A 22989-nucleotide genomic window follows, 5' to 3' on the forward strand; every position below is an offset into this window, starting at 1 on the left:
TAGGGAATAGGGTACACTACAGTATATAGGACAGTATATAGGGAATAGGGTACACTACAGTATATAGGACAGTATATAGGGAATAGGGTACACTACAGTATATAGGACAGTATATAGGGAATAGGGTACACTACAGTATATAGGACAGTATATAGGGAATAGGGTACATGTCACGTCCTGGCCAATATAAAGGTTAATTAGTATTGTAGTTTGGTCAGGACGTGGCAGAGGGTATTTGTTTTATGTGGTTCAGGGTGGTGTGTTTTGTAAAAAGGGTGTTTGATTTAGTAATTCCGGGTTTTGGTTTATGTTTAGGTAGTTCTATGTGGAGTCTAGTGAGTGTATGTCTATGTTTGATTAATTGGGGTTGGGACTCTCAGTTGAAGGCAGGTGTTGTCTATCTGCCTTTGATTGAGAGTCCCATATACTAGGGTGTGTTTGTGTTTGCTTTTGTGGGTGATTGTTCTGTGTTTAGCCTTGTGCCTTGCAGACTGTCAGTGAATCGTTCGTTTTGTTGTTTTTGTATTCGTTTTGAAGTGAATAAATGTTCAAAATGAACAATCACATACCTGCTGCGTATTGGTCTACCTTTTCCGACCATGATTTCGTTATATCGTCAGAAGACGAAGAAATCCCTGACAGTACACTACAGTATATAGGACAGTATATAGGGAATAGGGTACACTACAGTATATAGGACAGTATATAGGGAAGAGGGTACACTACAGTGTATAGGGAATAGGGTGCCATCTGGGACAAGTCCTAACTCAAACACCAAACACTACAGCACGAGTCTAGCTGTCTGATGTAAACACCAACCACTACAGCACGAGTCTAGCTGTCTGATGTAAACACCAAACACTACAGCACGAGTCTAGCTGTCTGATGTAAACACCAACCACTACAGCACGAGTCTAGATGTCTGATGTAAACACCAAACACTACAGCACGAGTCTAGCTGTCTGATGTAAACACCAAACACTACAGCACGAGTCTAGATGTCTGATGTAAACACCAAACACTTCAGCACGAGTCTAGCTGTCTGATGTAAACACCAACCACTACAGCACGAGTCTAGCTGTCTGATGTAAACACCAAACACTACAGCACGAGTCTAGCTGTCTGATGTAAACACCAAACGTGGCAGATATTATAATATATTCTATTTAAGTTGCTACGATATTGGCTTACACAGATCAGCTTGAATAAGTTTATTTTACCATGACTGGACACATTTCAAGTTCAGTGCTTTTAGATTACTAAGCAATAGATTTCTTAACCACTCATCTCAATATCCTTGTTGGGGCTTATGCAACAGCAATAACTCCTTATATTGCATCTCTTAATTACATAATCACCTGTATCTATTTTAATAGTGATGGGAGAACAATCTATAGTTACATTTTGGGATCTTTTTGATGATATCGCAATATTATTTTTGTCGGTTGTACCTGCACTATTTTTCCTTCATAGCTTGTTCTCCATCTTCTTTTAAAATAGGGAGCAAACATGTTTCCAGCACTTTTTATTTACATGATTTGTCATGGCTCCTCTCTCTTGTCTCTCTGCAGCAGACATATAGTGAGCAAGCAATATGTTTTGAAACATCGAATCGCAATAACATTGCAGTATCGAATCACATTCATGTAGAATCGCAATACATATCGTATCAGCACCTAAGTATCGTGGTAATATCGTATCGTGAGGTCCCTGGTAATTCCCAGCCCTACTTTTTTAAATGACATTTTATCAGTAAGGGACAGTCCAGAGGTCCATAAACTTAGTAAGTGGATGGATGCATGATATGTACAGTACGATAACGGCACATGATGGCCATACCAAGATATCAATGTCAATTGGTATACATGTTAGGAGGATTGCTAAGTACTTATGATAATTGCTATACAGTAAGATACAGAAGCCGACAATGTGTTCTCTGAGGAAGGTTTGTACCATACCACTGCATGTTGTGCATTATTTTCCAGACAATGCAACCCCTTGTTGATTATCACTTACATATCATCACTGCACTAGTCCTATTAGTGCTAATAAACAGTTGTTACCAGTTGAAGCTCATTAATAGAGGTTAAAGGCACACATGTATAATGTCTTCTAGTCTAGTGGGTGTCCTTACACTAAACGGCCAAGCACGAAATGCTAATTCTTGATAATGTAACAGTGAAATGCTAATTCATAATAATGTAATAGCGAAATGCTAATTCATGATAATGTAATAGTGAAATGCTAATTCATGATAATGTAATAGCAAAATGCTACTTCATGATAATGTAATAGTGAAATGCTAATGTAATAGCGAAATGCAAATTCATGATAATGTATTATCGAAATGCTAATTCATGATAATGTAATAGCAAAATGCTAATTCATGATAATGTAATAGCGAAATGTTTTGTAGTGGTAATGAACCAACATAATATGGCCCTCTTCTCTCATATGTGAATCCAAAACATATGCAGGCGTTTTACGCAGGGAAATAACTATAACTTGTATTAAATTGTATGAAAATAGCAAATCAATAAAGCTCAATTACATATTGTAAACATAATGAATAATAGGTATTTTTTTCTTTTTTCCACATCTGAAGTGTCAAAATGTAAAAGACAGCCTACAGAGTAAAGGGTCTGTATAATGGCCCGATTTAACATGCAGCTTAAATCTAAGTGCTGCTCTCTGTCTGACCTTGAGAGTACTTTCTGCTGGAGAGGAGATGGCAGGTCCTTTAGTATTCTCTTTGTTCTTCTGGTTTAGTATGCAAGGCTCTGCCCGTGTCAGTTTCTCAGCGGGGTAAGGAGGCAGCAAGTCAGTCACATGATCGGTTCATTAATCTTTGATCAGCTTCCTGCCTCTCGATCGAGAGAGAGGACCCAGGCGCCTATCACAAAGAAGCCCTTTTTTGAAACTATTTGGGCTTTCCTTTGATGGAAATACACCCTTTTTGTTCCTGTTTAAAATAGACACAATGACGAGTGAACTATTCAGTGATTTTCAGTAGGGCTCATTAGTTATTACATCCGTGGAGTGTATATGTAGTTTGGGGTAAGACAACAGACAAATCTCATGTGTAAATGTGCTCTGTACCTACCTAGTAGTACCTACCTTCGGCATTCTTTCACTTTTTGGCCTGGCACATGAATCCAAGGTACAGCCATTGACCTTTCTGAAGAGTGACGTGGAGTGATTGTTTATGCCAGGGATGTGGAATAATGCTATATCCACATGCTCTGCCATCAATATGCTATCACAAAGGTCAACAGGCTCATTTGCCAGCCTTATTGATAACTCCCTGCTTCAAACTGCCTGGGAGGAAGCAATGTGTACAGGCCTCCCACTGAAAGATCCAGTATGTATTTCAGGATGCAATTACATCTGCCTCGTATAAAATAACATCACTTTATTTGACTTTCTTCCGCTTCAGAGAACCCAAATAGATTATGAGAGTACTTCAGATAACCCAAACAGATTATGAGAGTACTTCAGATAACCCAAACAGATGATGAGAGTACTTCAGATAACCCAAACAGATTATGAGAGTACTTCAGATAACCCAAACAGATTATGAGAGTACTTCAGATAACCCAAACAGATTATGAGAGTACTTCAGATAACCCAAATAGATGAGAGTACTTCAGATAACCCAAACAGATTATGAGAGTACTTCAGATAACCCAAACAGATTATGAGAGTACTTCAGATAACCCAAACAGATTATGAGAGTACTTCAGATAACCCAAACAGATTATGAGAGTACTTCAGGTAACCCAAACAGATTATGAGAATACTTCAGGTAACCCAAACAGATTGAGAATACTTCAGATAACCCAAATAGTCTGCTAGGCACATACAGTAGTGTACTGTGAAGTAATGCTACCTACTGTATGCTCCATACCAACAAATTCCCATTCAGCCCAATACTACTTTATAACGTGTCAACTTTCATTTTAATCACCTCAATATATATTTTTTAAGCAGAGTGGAGTACCACTCCCTTTTTAATGTGTTTTTCTATTATAGCTTGAAACAGAGGAGTGGAAGGAGACAGCAGGAAGGCCAGATGCGGGGATTTAAACCCAGTTTCCGGTGGGGAATCACAGAGCTATGTGTTGGTGCCAGGAGTGTTATCCACTCAACTAAGGCACTGCACACCACCACAATTTTAAGATTTAATTTACATCAGCACTTTACTATGAGCCTTTACTGTACTCTACCACAGTGCTCATAGGTTGTATTTCAGGTTTGTGTAGATGTATCTAGTGTCTAGCGAAGCTCCAAGGATATAATTGACATTTACATTTAAGTCATTTAGCAGACGCTCTTATCCAGAGCGACTTACAAATTGGTGCATTCACCTTATAATATCCAGTGGAACAACCACTTTACAATAGTGCATCTAAATCTTTTAAGGGGGGGTTAGAAGGATTACTTTTAAGGGGGGGTTAGAAGGATTACTTTATCCTATCCCAGGTATTCCTTAAAGAGGTGGGGTTTCAGGTGTATAATGCTGAGGAAAGCTCACAGGAAACATCAGATAACACTATTATAAAACTAGCATGGTGGTAGTGGTTTATCTTACCGTACGTCTTCATCCTAATGTTTGATTGGTTCTGGAACTTCTTAGGGAAAGTATATCTACGTCGAAGGTCATTCTAAGCCCTGATTGGTCCATCCATGTTTAGGCAAATCATATAACATTTTATTGGTCACACACACACACATGTTTAGCAGATGTTAATAAGAGTGTAGCGAAATGCTTGTGCATGCAATGCAAATGTGTATAATGTGAGATCATAACTCTTGATAATGGTCTGTAGATATCTCAATGCCCACAGACGCTGGCTAACCCCAGCCCTTGATTGTAATGCTCCATCTAGTACCCCTAGAGGGAGCACTACCTTTGAAAAGCTGTCAGCATAGATTCTCTTATATATCCTGTTTACAACATTATAAAACAATGTATGACATACGCTGTTGTAAAAATACTTGTTTTAGTCTATAGGACTGTAACACAACATGATGTGGAGGTGGAACAGTATAGTGACAGATGTAAGCTGCATTTAAAATGAGACCTTTATAGAGGTCAACTAACCCTTTATACAGGTCAACTAACCCTTTATACAGGCCAACTAACCCTTTATACAGGTCAACTAACCCTTTATACAGGCCAACTAACCCTTTATACAGGCCAACTAACCCTTTATACAGGCCAACTAACCCTTTATACAGGCCAACTAACCCTTTATACAGGCCAACTAACCCTAACCCTTTATACAGGCCAACTAACCCTTTATACAGGCCAACTAACCCTTTACACAGGCCAACTAACCCTTTATACAGGGCAACTAACCCTTTATACAGGCCAACTAACCCTTTATACAGGTCAACTAACCCTTTATACAGGGCAACTAACCCTTTATACAGGTCAACTAACCCTTTATACAGGCCAACTAACCCTTTATACAGGCCAACTAACCCTTTATACAGGTCAACTAACCCTTTATACAGGCCAACTAACCCTTTATACAGGCCAACTAACCCTAACCCTTTATACAGGCCAACTAACCCTAACCCTTTATACAGGCCAACTAACCCTTTATACAGGCCAACTAACCCTTTATACAGGCCAACTAACCCTTTATACAGGCCAACTAACCCTTTATACAGGCCAACTAACCCTTTATACAGGCCAACTAACCCTTTATACAGGCCAACTAACCATTTATACAGGCCAACTAACCATTTATACAGGTCAACTAACCCTTTATACAGGCCAACTAACCCTTTATACAGGTCAACTAACCCTTTATACAGGCCAACTAACCCTTTATACAGGCCAACTAACCCTTTATACAGGCCAACTAACCCTTTATACAGGCCAACTAACCCTTTATACAGGCCAACTAACCCTTTATACAGGCCAACTAACCCTTTATACAGGCCAACTAACCCTAACCCTTTATACAGGCCAACTAACCCTTTATACAGGCCAACTAACCCTTTATACAGGCCAACTAACCCTTTATACAGGTCAACTAACCCTAACCCTTTATACAGGCCAACTAACCCTTTATACAGGCCAACTAACCCTAACCCTTTATACAGGTCAACTAACCCTAACCCTTTATACAGGCCAACTAACCCTTTATACAGGCCAACTAACCCTAACCCTTTATACAGGTCAACTAACCCTAACCCTTTATACAGGTCAACTAACCCTTTATACAGGCCAACTAACCCTTTATACAGGTCAACTAACCCTTTATACAGGCCAACTAACCCTTTATACAGGCCAACTAACCCTTTATACAGGCCAACTAACCCTTTATACAGGCCAACTAACCCTTTATACAGGTCAACTAAGCCTTTATACAGGCCAACTAAGCCTTTATACAGGCCAACTAACCCTTTATACAGGCCAACTAACCCTTTATACAGGCCAACTAACCCTTTATACAGGTCAACTAACCCTAACCCTTTATACAGGCCAACTAACCCTTTATACAGGCCAACTAACCCTTTATACAGGTCAACTAACCCTTTATACAGGTCAACTAACCCTTTATACAGGCCAACTAACCCTTTATACAGGTCAACTAACCCTTTATACAGGCCAACTAACCCTTTATACAGGCCAACTAACCCTTTATACAGGCCAACTAACCCTTTATACAGGCCAACTAACCCTTTATACAGGCCAACTAACCATTTATACAGGCCAACTAACCCTTTATACAGGCCAACTAACCCTTTATACAGGCCAGCCCTGGGAACAGCATGGATACCTTGATACTAGAGCTAGTGTATGTAGTGTAACTGCTGAAACTCACCTAATTCTTGGTTTCTGGGATGGACTTAAAGCCTTTAGTTATTTATAAATTTGGAGGAGAATATCAATATCATTTAAATAACTACCTTTGGCTATGTGCATTTTCAGAAAAAGGAAGTTGGACAAAGAAGGAGAAAGATAATGCTACTTGTTATTTAGAATAATGATAAATGGTAGTTGTGACGTCTTCACTATTATTCTACAATGTAGAAAATAGTACAAATAAAGAAAAACCCTTGAATTAGTAGGTGTCCAAACTTTTGACTGCTACTGTATATCAACCTCAAATGTTGATATTCGGTTGCGTTGACAATCAAACACAATTCAATATCGAGTCTGTCTACAAATTAATAATTTATATATTGGATTCACGGCTCCATCTCAACCAAAACTCCAAGTAAAAGAATAGGACTAAATAAAATCCAACTTTAAATGCACTTTAAATAATTTTTGGTCTGAGATGGAGACGTGAATGCAACATATTCATTATTAACTTGAAGATTACATTTTAAATCTACCAAAGCTTGAAACCCTTGGCCATATATGTATTGTCTATTTTTAGTTGAACCCTGGGTTGAATTGAAACAATAGCTGTTGATGACTTTCCAAATGCTATATAGGCCTAAATATTGATGATATATGATTTGTAAAATATGGTTAAATTGTATTTGCTCTGTTTAACTTACCTTTTGGAATGACTTCGATAGCAACAGTGAATCCTTTTCTTAACAATCATTCTTACGATAGCACATTGGTAATTGTCAGTGACTAATATCATAGCCAAGCAGGGCTGGGTTTGATTAAAACCCTAGATGGGAGACCAAAGGGATAGCTGTAGATAGATCAGTTCTCCAGTAGGAGGTGCTGCCCAGCTTCTAGTTTTTTTCTGGTAGTGTATATAGTTAAAGATCTGACATTGTTTCAAAGGTAAAAATCCAACTTATTTTATACAAGGTTTGTTTATGTTGAACATTGGTCATCATGATGACATAATCCATTCAAATCCAATGTATTTTCCACGTAGATTCTACGTCACAATACGTTGACAAAATACATTGAAACAGCGTTTATTCAACCAGTTTGTGCCCAGTGGCTAACAGTCATCTGAGCCATTACTTATAACTTTTCCTCCTCCATATAATTGTATAACTGGAGATGATATGAAATCCATGTTGAAAATTGATACAGGAAAGGAACTGTTAGATTGTTGTTGATTTGTGGTGTGCATGGAATAGACAAGTAAATGATCAATAACGTCGATGGATGAGGACTGCACATGATTAATAAATTAGGGAAGCTATTTGAGCTGTTTGAAGGCAGTGTTTGAGGTCTGTTTACTTTCAAACAAGTTATTATTGGAATTAATGAATAAAATAGTGGTACAGGATATTTTATTAAAAAAAAACATTGTTCAGTATTTTGTTCATTAGTCTACTGATGATATATGGTCCCAAAAAGTTTTCAAGATAGAGCATTTTCAATTCAAATCCAAAAGTGTTATGGTAATACAAATTGCATCATAATGATTGAAATCACATTTTCATCACGCTTAAGATTTTTACTGAAAGTGCTCTATCATTCAAATGTATCTGCTGAAATGCACAATCCATTGGGACTGTATCAACAGTGGACTAATGAACACAATAAATACTAAAATATCATTTTTTGGTAAAATATACACAGCTGAATTTGTGATGAGTACTGCAATTTGATATTTATATTTCACTATACTGTATCTGTAATTTGCATGTTATTCATATAATAATTTGTACGCATATTTGATGTATATACACACTTATTAAATCAATTTTTGATTTAAATGCAGTGTTATAAGTTAGAATAAACACAGATATGAAAAGGATGCATTTCAACATTTGTTTTATTATAAATAACCCATTTTAATATACCTTAGTTGTTCTTGCCAGCAAACTGAACGACTTCTAAGCCACAAAGCTAAAGTAATGGCGACAAGATGCCTTTTTGTTCATTGAAGCATGGTCACATATCAGACAGAATGACAGAATGTGGGCCTTTGCAATGAGATTAAGAACACAGCGAATGTTGGACGGTATCCAGTACCTGAAATCCATGTAAATATTTTGACTAGAAAATAAAGATACAATCATCAAAATTATTCACACGCTTCTTTAAAAAATACTGCGGATGAAGTACTTTCGGTTCTTTGTATGAATTAGAAAACTCTAGTTTACAGTCTGTTTCCCATCTGGGAGCTTTAAAGCACATTTGTGGTACTTTCAGTACATTTATTATTAGCATTATTGTCATTGTTTCAGTATTATTATCATCAACATTATTACTGCTTTTTGTTCTCTGGTGATGTTGTCAGTGTCCTTTTCACAGTAGGCGAGGGGCGCTCTGTGTAACTAACCCAACGGAAGGCTGCTAAGAAAGAACACATTCATTGGAGATGGCCAGGTGATGAAAAGATGTGGTCCTGAGGCATACATGTGAATCGCATGATAACAACGGAAATAGGAACAAAACAAACCACATCAGAGTTCCCAACAAGCCGTGAGTAAAGGCATTACAATGTCCTTTGGAAGACGCTGTAGAGAATTGACGAAACAAATCACCAGAGGAACACAACAAATTGCACCAAAGATAATTGAGCGTACCCTTGAACTCTCTCTCTCTCTCTCTGCAGTTTGTTCTCTTTTTCTCTCTCACATAGAAGTACGCACAGTCCATTGCTGTCTGCACTCATGCAGAACTGAGGTATCCTCCATTGAGGAGCCACGGAGAGCAGGAATGTCAGGTGGAAGTTCTGTTGTAGCCTACCCCTAAGTGTTTCTCCAGCCACAGCTCGGCTAACTGCATGGAAGATGCATAAGTACTTGCCTTAGACCCTAGGCACATTTTGTACTGCTTGGGCTCAAGGCTCGTGTCGCACTGAACAGGGTGATAAATGTGGACGATTCCTGGTTCCTGGCTGCGGAACACATTTAAACCGGAGTTAATCACTTTTGTGAACAGGTCTACATCTTCCAACCCCCAGCCTTGGATCGACGTATCAAAACCGCCGGCTTTTTGCAAGTCACTTTTAAATATGCAGGTGATTCCAAAGCCGTAATCCCTCCAGAAGCCACTTTTCTTGGTGAACACAAAGCTGCTATCGTCAGGGGTGTTGCCGGCGTAGACAATTTTAGGATCATACTGACTAAAGACAACGGGATAGTAAGCCTGTCTCCTTTGGATGGTGTTGTGCCTGCACCGCTGCAGGGCGTCCCCGTTAAAGACTAGGTCCACGTCACAGAAGAACAGCAGTGTGTCATTGTCAAGTTGCGAGGAGCCCAGCTCCAGAGCCAGCCCCCGGGAGAAGTCACCCGTCATGGGGATGACAGACAGGTCTGCTTTGGGATACTTGTTGCTGTACTCCTTGATCAAGTCCAAGTGCTTCTCCCTGTCCTGGTTGCTGTCGTTGTCCACCAATATAATGGCCAGCTTGACGTTCTGTTTGGGGATCAGGCAGATCTTCTCAAAGTTCTCCATGAAGCGGAGAAAGATGTCGTACCTGCCTGTCAGCGGGACCAGGATGTTGACCTTTCTCTGGCTGCGTTCGCGCATCTCCCTGGTCGACTCAGAGAACTGGAAAGGCGAGAATATCTTGAGGGAGTTGGAGAGGAAAGAGAACGACTGCGACTCAGTGTTGATGGCCTCCACCAGCTTAACAACATCCAATTCCTCAGACTCACTGAAGAAAGGCCTACTGAAGGACTGCTGCAGGTACGCATGCCTCCTAACAGGTACTGTCACTTTGCGCCCTTTGTGTTTCTTGTACAGAAGTAGTAGGTCCAGAATGTACTCAGCCCCGTGCATGGGGTCCACTCTGCGGTAGCCATACTTGATCTCCTTGAAGTCGATAACACGCCCACGGGCTTTGGAGTTCTCATTGATCATCTCCATTACCTGAAGCACCGTGTCTTCCAGGGCAGCCCGAAGTAGGCTCCCGAGGCCCTGCCGGGGCATCTGGTTCTCCCCCGTTGAGTATAGATGTCGGCCAGTGAGGAAGTCCCACTCGATGACGTCCCCTCTTTCAGCGGGCTGGTAGCGCGTGTAGGAAGGTGGTGCTCCCAGCTGTTGATCCTCCCACTGCACCTCTGTATTGCTGAGCCGGCTCATGGCCAGGCCCTCGCGGTGCAGGAGGATGGTGCGGTAGCGTAGCCGGGAGATGTCGCGGCTTAGCATGTAGCCGTGTAGCCGGTACTGGTAGGCAGGCCTCTTGTTGGGATGGAGTGTGATGGCATTGTGGATCTTGCTGCTGTGGAGCTCCTGGATGAAGCCCTTCTTGTTGTGCTCGTAATTCTCGTAGAAGAGCTGCTGCATCTGTGGAAAGAGCAAAATACACCATGGTCAGCACAGTCGATAATGGAATGTTTAGTGTGATGTCTATGGATACAATAGGAAAACACACTCTCATCCTCTGATCTATTTAAAGGCAGATTCCCTGGAACAAAGCAGGTGATGTTTGGATAATTTAATGGATCTCAATGTGTGTACTACTTTGAATACTCGTTTGAAGCATAGCTTAATGTAAGGATTGTAAAAGCTTAATAACTGGTATACTGATAACCAGCACATTGTCTAGGTCATAATAGCCTTTCAGTAGAGCTTCCCAACTAGGCGAGCTCAGGAGAGGTTCCCAATAAAACTAGCATGACTTAAAGACGGAATGGAGCACAAGTGTTCATTACAAGAAGCAGTCAATTACCCTTTTGATGCGTTGTGATAAAAGGTTCTAGAAAATGCCCAGTTATTTGTGCGTTTTTATGGTAATTGCCGGGAAGATAGGGAGATCATTTTGGTTTAGAGAAACCAATTACTCCGCTAAGATATTTATCCCTTGTCTTAATCATTTTAATTAAACGGAATAACACTGGGATTGTTTGAAAGCATACACAGAGTTAATCGTTAGTAGAAATGTATTGAAGGACCATGACAGATTATAGCCAGATAAAGAGAAGAGAGACGAGCAGTATCATGAACCCGTAATCACTTCCAATCTCCTTAGCCCAATTTATACATTGAGCTATTTGACGTGTCAAATGACTCGGCAGCACAAAAGTTTACTACATAATACGGTCCTACTCAACTTCACAAAAAGTGATAGATAGGAGACCTAAAATAACATGAACATTCGTCATTTCCGAAACCTATACAAGACACTGCTTAATCAAAATCCATATTAAAGAAGAACGGATGTTGACTGGTTCAACACTTGGTTCCCTTTTACCCCAACTTGAGGTAAAATAAACAGACTTGGATGTACATAATGTCCAGAGAATATGACATTGAAATGTCCACACATCCATTCAAAATGTATATGTTACAGGCTATTACACAACATGTTGTGATGGGACAGTATGTTGATCCTCTTAACACTAACCAGCTTATTTCTACCCATATGCTTTATCTTTTACATTCCAGTCAATAACTGCAGTAAGACATGTAGCCCATGTTATACTGCAATGTTCTTTAATCATAGCTGATGTATACAAGGACACCGCTTGCTAATTCAGTGTTTGCCGACAGAGGCTCCGCTGTGAGCCATTATTACCCTTTGCCCTCCCCATCGACCAGACTAATTGAGCTGTTAATTAAACTCCACTGATAATTACATATCTGCTGCACCCTATCACTGGATCCAATATGTACTGCTTGGAGTGGTGCAGCGATGTTTTCAATTCCCTGTGCTGTGTAGCATCTATTGTTAGCCATATTGGAAGAAGCACTGTACTAAATGTTTAGATAGATATTATGAGATAGGGTATGTGTCTTCATTAACATAGATATATATTATGAGGTAGGGTATATGTCTTCATTAACATAGATATATATTATGAGGTAGGGTATGTGTCTTCATTAACATAGATATATATTATGAGGTAGGGTATATGTCTTCATTAACATAGATATATATTATGAGGTAGGGTATGTGTCTTCATTAACATAGATATATATTATAAGGTAGGGTATATGTCTTCATTAACATAGATATATATTATAAGGTAGGGTATATGTCTTCATTAACATAGATATATATTATGAGGTAGGGTATGTGTCTTCATTAACATAGATATATATTATAAGGTAGGGTATATGTCTTCATTAACATAGATATATATTATGAGGTAGGGTATGTGTCTTCATTAACATAGATATATATTATGAGGTAGGGTATGTGTCTTCATTAACATAGATATATATTATAAGGTAGGGTATGTGTCTTCATTAACATAGATATATATTATGAGGTAGGGTATGTGTCTTCATTAACATAGATATATATTATGAGGTAGGGTATGTGTCTTCATTAACATAGATATATATTATGAGGTAGGGTATGTGTCTTCATTAACATAGATATATATTATGAGGTAGGGTATATGTCTTCATTAACATAGATATATATTATGAGGTAGGGTATGTGTCTTCATTAACATAGATATATATTATGAGGTAGGGTATGTGTCTTCATTAACAGATATATATTATGAGGTAGGGTATATGTCTTCATTAACATAGATATATATTATGAGGTAGGGTATATGTCTTCATTAACATAGATATATATTATGAGGTAGGGTATATGTCTTCATTAACATAGATATATATTATGAGGTAGGGTATATGTCTTCATTAACATAGATATATATTATGAGGTAGGGTATGTGTCTTCATTAACATAGATATATATTATGAGGTAGGGTATATGTCTTCATTAACATAGATATATATTATGAGGTAGGGTATATGTCTTCATTAACATAGATATATATTATGAGGTAGGGTATGTGTCTTCATTAACATAGATATATATTATGAGGTAGGGTATATGTCTTCATTAACATAGATATATATTATGAGGTAGGGTATGTGTCTTCATTAACATAGATATATATTATGAGGTAGGGTATGTGTCTTCATTAACATAGATATATATTATGAGGTAGGGTATATGTCTTCATTAACATAGATATATATTATGAGGTAGGGTATATGTCTTCATTAACATAGATATATATTATGAGGTAGGGTATATGTCTTCATTAACATAGATATATATTATGAGATAGGGTATATGTCTTCATTAACATAGATATATATTATGAGGTAGGGTATATGTCTTCATTAACATAGATATATATTATGAGGTAGGGTAATGTCTTCATTAACATAGATATATATTATGAGGTAGGGTATATGTCTTCATTAACATAGATATATATTATGAGGTAGGGTATGTGTCTTCATTAACATAGATATATATTATGAGGTAGGGTATGTGTCTTCATTAACATAGATATATATTATGAGGTAGGGTATGTGTCTTCATTAACATAGATATATATTATGAGGTAGGGTATGTGTCTTCATTAACATAGATATATATTATGAGGTAGGGTGTGTGTCTTCATTAACATAGATATATATTATGAGGTAGGGTATGTGTCTTCATTAACATAGATATATATTATGAGGTAGGGTATATGTCTTCATTAACATAGATATATATTATGAGGTAGGGTATGTGTCTTCATTAACATAGATATATATTATGAGGTAGGGTATGTGTCTTCATTAACATAGATATATATTATGAGGTAGGGTATATGTCTTCATTAACATAGATATATATTATGAGGTAGGGTATATGTCTTCATTAACATAGATATATATTATGAGGTAGGGTATGTGTCTTCATTAACATAGATATATATTATGAGGTAGGGTATATGTCTTCATTAACATAGATATATATTATGAGGTAGGGTATGTGTCTTCATTAACATAGATATATATTATGAGGTAGGGTATATGTCTTCATTAACATAGATATATATTATGAGGTAGGGTATATGTCTTCATTAACATAGATATATATTATGAGGTAGGGTATGTGTCTTCATTAACATAGATATATATTATGAGGTAGGGTATGTGTCTTCATTAACATAGATATATATTATGAGGTAGGGTATGTGTCTTCATTAACATAGATATATATTATGAGGTAGGGTATATGTCTTCATTAACATAGATATATATTATGAGGTAGGGTATATGTCTTCATTAACATAGATATATATTATGAGGTAGGGTATATGTCTTCATTAACATAGATATATATTATGAGGTAGGGTATATGTCTTCATTAACATAGATATATATTATGAGGTAGGGTATATGTCTTCATTAACATAGATATATATTATGAGGTAGGGTATATGTCTTCATTAACATAGATATATATTATGAGGTAGGGTATGTGTCTTCATTAACATAGATATATATTATGAGGTAGGGTATGTGTCTTCATTAACATAGATATATATTATGAGGTAGGGTATGTGTCTTCATTAACATAGATATATATTATGAGGTAGGGTATGTGTCTTCATTAACATAGATATATATTATGAGGTAGGGTATGTGTCTTCATTAACATAGATATATATTATGAGGTAGGGTATGTGTCTTCATTAACATAGATATATATTATGAGGTAGGGTATGTGTCTTCATTAACATAGATATATATTATGAGGTAGGGTATGTGTCTTCATTAACATAGATATATATTATGAGGTAGGGTATATGTCTTCATTAACATAGATATATATTATGAGGTAGGGTATGTGTCTTCATTAACATAGATATATATTATGAGGTAGGGTATGTGTCTTCATTAACATAGATATATATTATGAGGTAGGGTATATGTCTTCATTAACATAGATATATATTATGAGGTAGGGTATGTGTCTTCATTAACATAGATATATATTATGAGGTAGGGTATATGTCTTCATTAACATAGATATATATTATGAGGTAGGGTATATGTCTTCATTAACATAGATATATATTATGAGGTAGGGTATGTGTCTTCATTAACATAGATATATATTATGAGGTAGGGTATATGTCTTCATTAACATAGATATATATTATGAGGTAGGGTATGTGTCTTCATTAACATAGATATATATTATGAGGTAGGGTATGTGTCTTCATTAACATAGATATATATTATGAGGTAGGGTATGTGTCTTCATTAACATAGATATATATTATGAGGTAGGGTATGTGTCTTCATTAACATAGATATATATTATGAGGTAGGGTATGTGTCTTCATTAACATAGATATATATTATGAGGTAGGGTATATGTCTTCATTAACATAGATATATATTATGAGGTAGGGTATATGTCTTCATTAACATAGATATATATTATGAGGTAGGGTATATGTCTTCATTAACATAGATATATATTATGAGATAGGGTATATGTCTTCATTAACATAGATATATATTATGAGGTAGGGTATATGTCTTCATTAACATAGATATATATTATGAGGTAGGGTATATGTCTTCATTAACATAGATATATATTATGAGGTAGGGTATATGTCTTCATTAACATAGATATATATTATGAGGTAGGGTATATGTCTTCATTAACATAGATATATATTATGAGGTAGGGTATGTGTCTTCATTAACATAGATATATATTATGAGGTAGGGTATGTGTCTTCATTAACATAGATATATATTATGAGGTAGGGTATGTGTCTTCATTAACATAGATATATATTATGAGGTAGGGTATGTGTCTTCATTAACATAGATATATATTATGAGGTAGGGTATATGTCTACATTAACATAGATATATATTATGAGGTAGGGTATATGTCTTCATTAACATAGATATATATTATGAGGTAGGGTATGTGTCTTCATTAACATAGATATATATTATGAGGTAGGGTATATGTCTTCATTAACATAGATATATATTATGAGGTAGGGTATATGTCTTCATTAACATAGATATATATTATGAGGTAGGGTATATGTCTTCATTAACATAGATATATATTATGAGATAGGGTATATGTCTTCATTAACATAGATATATATTATGAGGTAGGGTATATGTCTTCATTAACATAGATATATATTATGAGGTAGGGTAATGTCTTCATTAACATAGATATATATTATGAGGTAGGGTATATGTCTTCATTAACATAGATATATATTATGAGGTAGGGTATATGTCTTCATTAACATAGATATATATTATGAGGTAGGGTATGTGTCTTCATTAACATAGATATATATTATGAGGTAGGGTATGTGTCTTCATTAACATAGATATATATTATGAGGTAGGGTATGTGTCTTCATTAACATAGATATATATTATGAGGTAGGGTATGTGTCTTCATTAACATAGATATATATTATGAGGTAGGGTATGTGTCTTCATTAACATAGATATATATTATGAGGTAGGGTATATGTCTACATTAACATAGATATATATTATGAGGTAGGGTATATGTCTTCATTAACATAGATATATATTATGAGGTAGGGTATGTGTCTTCATTAACATAGATATATATTATGAGGTAGGGTATATGTCTTCATTAACATAGATATATATTATGAGGTAGGGTATATGTCTTCATTAACATAGATATATATTATGAGGTAGGGTATGTGTCTTCATTAACATAGATATATATTATGAGGTAGGGTATATGTCTTCATTAACATAGATATATATTATGAGGTAGGGTATGTGTCTTCATTAACATAGATATATATTATGAGGTAGGGTTTATGTCTTCATTAACATAGATATATATTATGAGGTAGGGTATATGTCTTCATTAACATAGATATGACTCTACTATAGTGCTTGACTTCCCAAATGTTTTATTTTCTTTTACATTATCACCTTCTGAAAGGAATAGCTAGTAGCCATTTGCAATTTGACCCGGATATTACCGTTTTCCTGGATATTCACTCTGTTAGTCAAAGAGAACTAATAAAGCCTGCCTGTTTTCCTGGATATTCACTCTGTTATTCAAAGAGAACTAATAAGCCAGAGAATAAAACACATCGACCAATGTTGGGTCACCTGAAGTGGAGCACCTCGAGCAGCACTGCTTGATTCTGTTCCCTATCATTACGGCACTGAGCTTCCTTTTCGTAACTGCACTTAAATTGAAAATTAATGGTTTTAAGCTCCCGAATGAAAGAACTGCACAGAGAAGCAATTTGGCAACATGAAGTGAGGGCCCACAAGAAACATTTAGCAAATGGAAAACATGTCATGCATTTAGGCCCTGGCCGCTGGAAACACTCTGGAAGCACTCTACTCCTGATGAATCAGTACTTCTCTACTCCAGACGGAACAAACTAACTCTACTCCAGATGGATCTGTACCACTCTACTCCAGATGGAACAGACTAACTCTACTCCAGATGGAACAGTACCACTCTACTTCAGATGGAATAGACTGACTCTACTCCAGATGGAACAGACTGACTCTACTCCAGATGGAACAGACTGACTCTACTCCAGATGGAACAGACTAACTCTACTCCAGATGAAAAAGACTAACTCTACTCCAGATGGATAAGACTAACTCTACTCCAGATGGATAAGACTAACTCTACTCCAGATGGATAAGACTAACTCTACTCCAGATGGATAAGACTAACTCTACTCCAGATGGATAAGACTAACTCTACTCCAGATGGATAAGACTAACTCTACTCCAGATGGATAAGACTAACTCTACTCCAGATGGATAAGACTAACTCTACTCCAGATGGATAAGACTAACTCTACTCCAGATGGATAAGACTAACTCTACTCCAGATGGACCAGTACCACTCTACTCCAGATGGACCAGACTAACTCGGCTTCAGATGGAACAGCACCACTCTACTCCGGATGGAGCAGTACCACTCTACTCCGGATGGAGCAGTACCACTCTACTCCGGATGGAGCAGTACCACTCTACTCCAGATGGAGCAGTACCACTCTACTCCAGATGGAGCAGTACCACTCTACTCCAGATGGAGCAGTACCACTCTACTCCAGATGGAGCAGTACCACTCTACTCCAGATGGAGCAGTACCACTCTACTCCAGATGGAGCAGTACCACTCTACTCCAGATGGAGCAGTACCACTCTACTCCAGATGGAGAAGTACCACTCTACTCCAGATGGAGAAGTACCACTCTACTCCAGATGGAGAAGTACCACTCTACTCCGCATGGAGAAGTACCACTCTACTCCGGATGGAGCAGTACCACTCTACTCCGGATGGAGCAGTACCACTCTACTCCGGATGGAGCAGTACCACTCTACTCCGGATGGAGCAGTACCACTCTACTCCGGATGGAGCAGTACCACTCTACTCCGGATGGAGCAGTACCACTCTACTCCGGATGGAACAGACTAACTCTACTCCGGATGAAAAAGACTAACTCTACTCCGGATGGATAAGACTAACTCTACTCCGGATGGATAAGACTAACTATACTCCGGATGGATAAGACTAACTATACTCCGGATGGAGCAGCACCACTCTACTCCGGATGGAGCAGCACCACTCTACTCCGGATGGAGCAGCACCACTCTACTCCGGATGGAGCAGCACCACTCTACTCCGGATGGAGCAGCACCACTCTACTCCGGATGGAGCAGCACCACTCTACTCCGGATGGAGCAGTACCACTCTACTCCGGATGGAGCAGTACCACTCTACTCCGGATGGAGCAGTACCACTCTACTCCGGATGGAGCAGTACCACTCTACTCCGGATGGAGAAGTACCACTCTACTCGGATGGAGCAGTACCACTCTACTCCGGATGGAGCAGTACCACTCTACTCCGGATGGAGCAGTACCACTCTACTCCGGATGGAGCAGTACCACTCTACTCCGGATGGAGAAGTACCACTCTACTCCAGATGGAGCAGTACCACTCTACTCCAGATGGAGAAGTACCACTCTACTCCAGATGGAGAAGTACCACTCTACTCCAGATGGAGAAGTACCACTCTACTCCAGATGGAGAAGTACCACTCTACTCCAGATGGAGAAGTACCACTCTACTCCAGATGGAGAAGTACCACTCTACTCCAGATGGAGAAGTACCACTCTACTCCAGATGGAGAAGTACCACTCTACTCCAGATGGAGAAGTACCACTCTACTCCAGATGGAGAAGTACCACTCTACTCCAGATGGAGAAGTACCACTCTACTCCAGATGGAGAAGTACCACTCTACTCCGGATGGAGAAGTACCACTCTACTCCGGATGGAGCAGTACCACTCTACTCCGGATGGAGCAGTACCACTCTACTCCGGATGGAGCAGTACCACTCTACTCCGGATGGAGCAGTACCACTCTACTCCGGATGGAGCAGTACCACTCTACTCCAGATGGAACAGACTGACTCTACTCCAGATGAAAAAGACTAACTCTACCCCAGACGGATAAGACTAACTCTACTCCAGATGAAAAAGACTAACTCTACCCCAGACGGATAAGACTAACTCTACTCCAGATGAAAAAGACTAACTCTACTCCAGATGGATAAGACTAACTATACTCCAGATGGATAAGACTAACTATACTCCAGATGGATAAGACTAACTATACTCCAGATGGATAAGACTAACTATACTCCAGATGGATCAGCACCACTCTACTCCGGATGGAGCAGTACCACTCTACTCCAGATGGATAAGACTAACTCTACTCCAGATGGATAAGACTAACTCTACTCCAGATGGATAAGACTAACTCTACTCCAGATGGACCAGTACCACTCTACTCCAGATGGACCAGACTAACTCGGCTTCAGATGGAACAGCACCACTCTACTCCGGATGGAGCAGTACCACTCTACTCCGGATGGAGCAGTACCACTCTACTCCGGATGGAGCAGTACCACTCTACTCCAGATGGAGCAGTACCACTCTACTCCAGATGGAGCAGTACCACTCTACTCCAGATGGAGCAGTACCACTCTACTCCAGATGGAGCAGTACCACTCTACTCCAGATGGAGCAGTACCACTCTACTCCAGATGGAGCAGTACCACTCTACTCCAGATGGAGCAGTACCACTCTACTCCAGATGGAGAAGTACCACTCTACTCCAGATGGAGAAGTACCACTCTACTCCAGATGGAGAAGTACCACTCTACTCCGCATGGAGAAGTACCACTCTACTCCGGATGGAGCAGTACCACTCTACTCCGGATGGAGCAGTACCACTCTACTCCGGATGGAGCAGTACCACTCTACTCCGGATGGAGCAGTACCACTCTACTCCGGATGGAGCAGTACCACTCTACTCCGGATGGAGCAGTACCACTCTACTCCGGATGGAACAGACTAACTCTACTCCGGATGAAAAAGACTAACTCTACTCCGGATGGATAAGACTAACTCTACTCCGGATGGATAAGACTAACTATACTCCGGATGGATAAGACTAACTATACTCCGGATGGAGCAGCACCACTCTACTCCGGATGGAGCAGCACCACTCTACTCCGGATGGAGCAGCACCACTCTACTCCGGATGGAGCAGCACCACTCTACTCCGGATGGAGCAGCACCACTCTACTCCGGATGGAGCAGTACCACTCTACTCCGGATGGAGCAGTACCACTCTACTCCGGATGGAGCAGTACCACTCTACTCCGGATGGAGCAGTACCACTCTACTCCGGATGGAGAAGTACCACTCTACTCCGGATGGAGCAGTACCACTCTACTCCGGATGGAGCAGTACCACTCTACTCCGGATGGAGCAGTACCACTCTACTCCGGATGGAGCAGTACCACTCTACTCCGGATGGAGAAGTACCACTCTACTCCAGATGGAGCAGTACCACTCTACTCCAGATGGAGAAGTACCACTCTACTCCAGATGGAGAAGTACCACTCTACTCCAGATGGAGAAGTACCACTCTACTCCAGATGGAGAAGTACCACTCTACTCCAGATGGAGAAGTACCACTCTACTCCAGATGGAGAAGTACCACTCTACTCCAGATGGAGAAGTACCACTCTACTCCAGATGGAGAAGTACCACTCTACTCCAGATGGAGAAGTACCACTCTACTCCAGATGGAGAAGTACCACTCTACTCCAGATGGAGAAGTACCACTCTACTCCAGATGGAGAAGTACCACTCTACTCCGGATGGAGAAGTACCACTCTACTCGGATGGAGCAGTACCACTCTACTCCGGATGGAGCAGTACCACTCTACTCCGGATGGAGCAGTACCACTCTACTCCGGATGGAGCAGTACCACTCTACTCCGGATGGAGCAGTACCACTCTACTCCAGATGGAACAGACTGACTCTACTCCAGATGAAAAAGACTAACTCTACCCCAGACGGATAAGACTAACTCTACTCCAGATGAAAAAGACTAACTCTACCCCAGACGGATAAGACTAACTCTACTCCAGATGAAAAAGACTAACTCTACTCCAGATGGATAAGACTAACTATACTCCAGATGGATAAGACTAACTATACTCCAGATGGATAAGACTAACTATACTCCAGATGGATAAGACTAACTATACTCCAGATGGATCAGCACCACTCTACTCCGGATGGAGCAGTACCACTCTACTCCGGATGGAGCAGTACCACTCTACTCCAGATGGAGCAGTACCACTCTACTCCAGATGGAGCAGTACCACTCTACTCCAGATGGAGAAGTACCACTCTACTCCAGATGGAATAGTACCACTACTCCAGATGGAAATTGCCCCTGTTTAGCGACACGGAGCATAAGGGATTCGGACTGCTGCAGCCCTAACCATGTAATATTACTGGCCCCAGGGGCGGAAATCCCGGGGGGGACACGACCCCCCCATCCTGGGAAAAATATGATTTGTCCCCCCCAATATATCACTGAAACATAACTATGTAATTTAAATAATATTAATAATACGCAATGAAATCAATTGTGCTGATTATAGACACTTAATAGCACGTTTTTAAGTTTCAAAAGATTGCGACCCCCCCCACCCTTTGCCTCACAATGGTTTGATCCACTGCCAGTTCCTTAGTTGGCAAGCTAACAGAGGGGTCGTATCTACTGTCTGAAAGGCACTCAACGAACGTAACTGACGTGAGGTTAATCCAGTCAATCGCGCACACACTAGCTGAATATGCAGAGCTAGCGCGCAAATATTAACTATTAAGCTAGCTAGTACCTATTCCATTTATGTGGCCTCGTCAAAGATGGAATCTTTGCTATCGTCAATTTAT

General features: G+C 39.3%; 1 protein-coding gene across 1 annotated transcript in view; it reads right to left on the bottom strand.

Annotated features, from left to right (window-relative positions):
- Window positions 1-8702: 8702 nt before the first annotated feature.
- The window catches only part of chsy3 (chondroitin sulfate synthase 3), a 190288-nt gene continuing 176001 nt past the window's right edge, over window positions 8703-22989 (bottom strand). The window contains exon 3 of the mRNA XM_014145320.2: window positions 8703-11185. Coding sequence (XP_014000795.1) covers window positions 9614-11185 — 1572 coding nt within the window. The 3' untranslated portion in view covers window positions 8703-9613. The remainder of the gene's footprint in view (window positions 11186-22989) is intronic.

Source organism: Salmo salar, chromosome ssa01 (assembly GCF_905237065.1).
Source record: "Salmo salar chromosome ssa01, Ssal_v3.1, whole genome shotgun sequence".
NCBI lineage: Eukaryota > Metazoa > Chordata > Actinopteri > Salmoniformes > Salmonidae > Salmo > Salmo salar.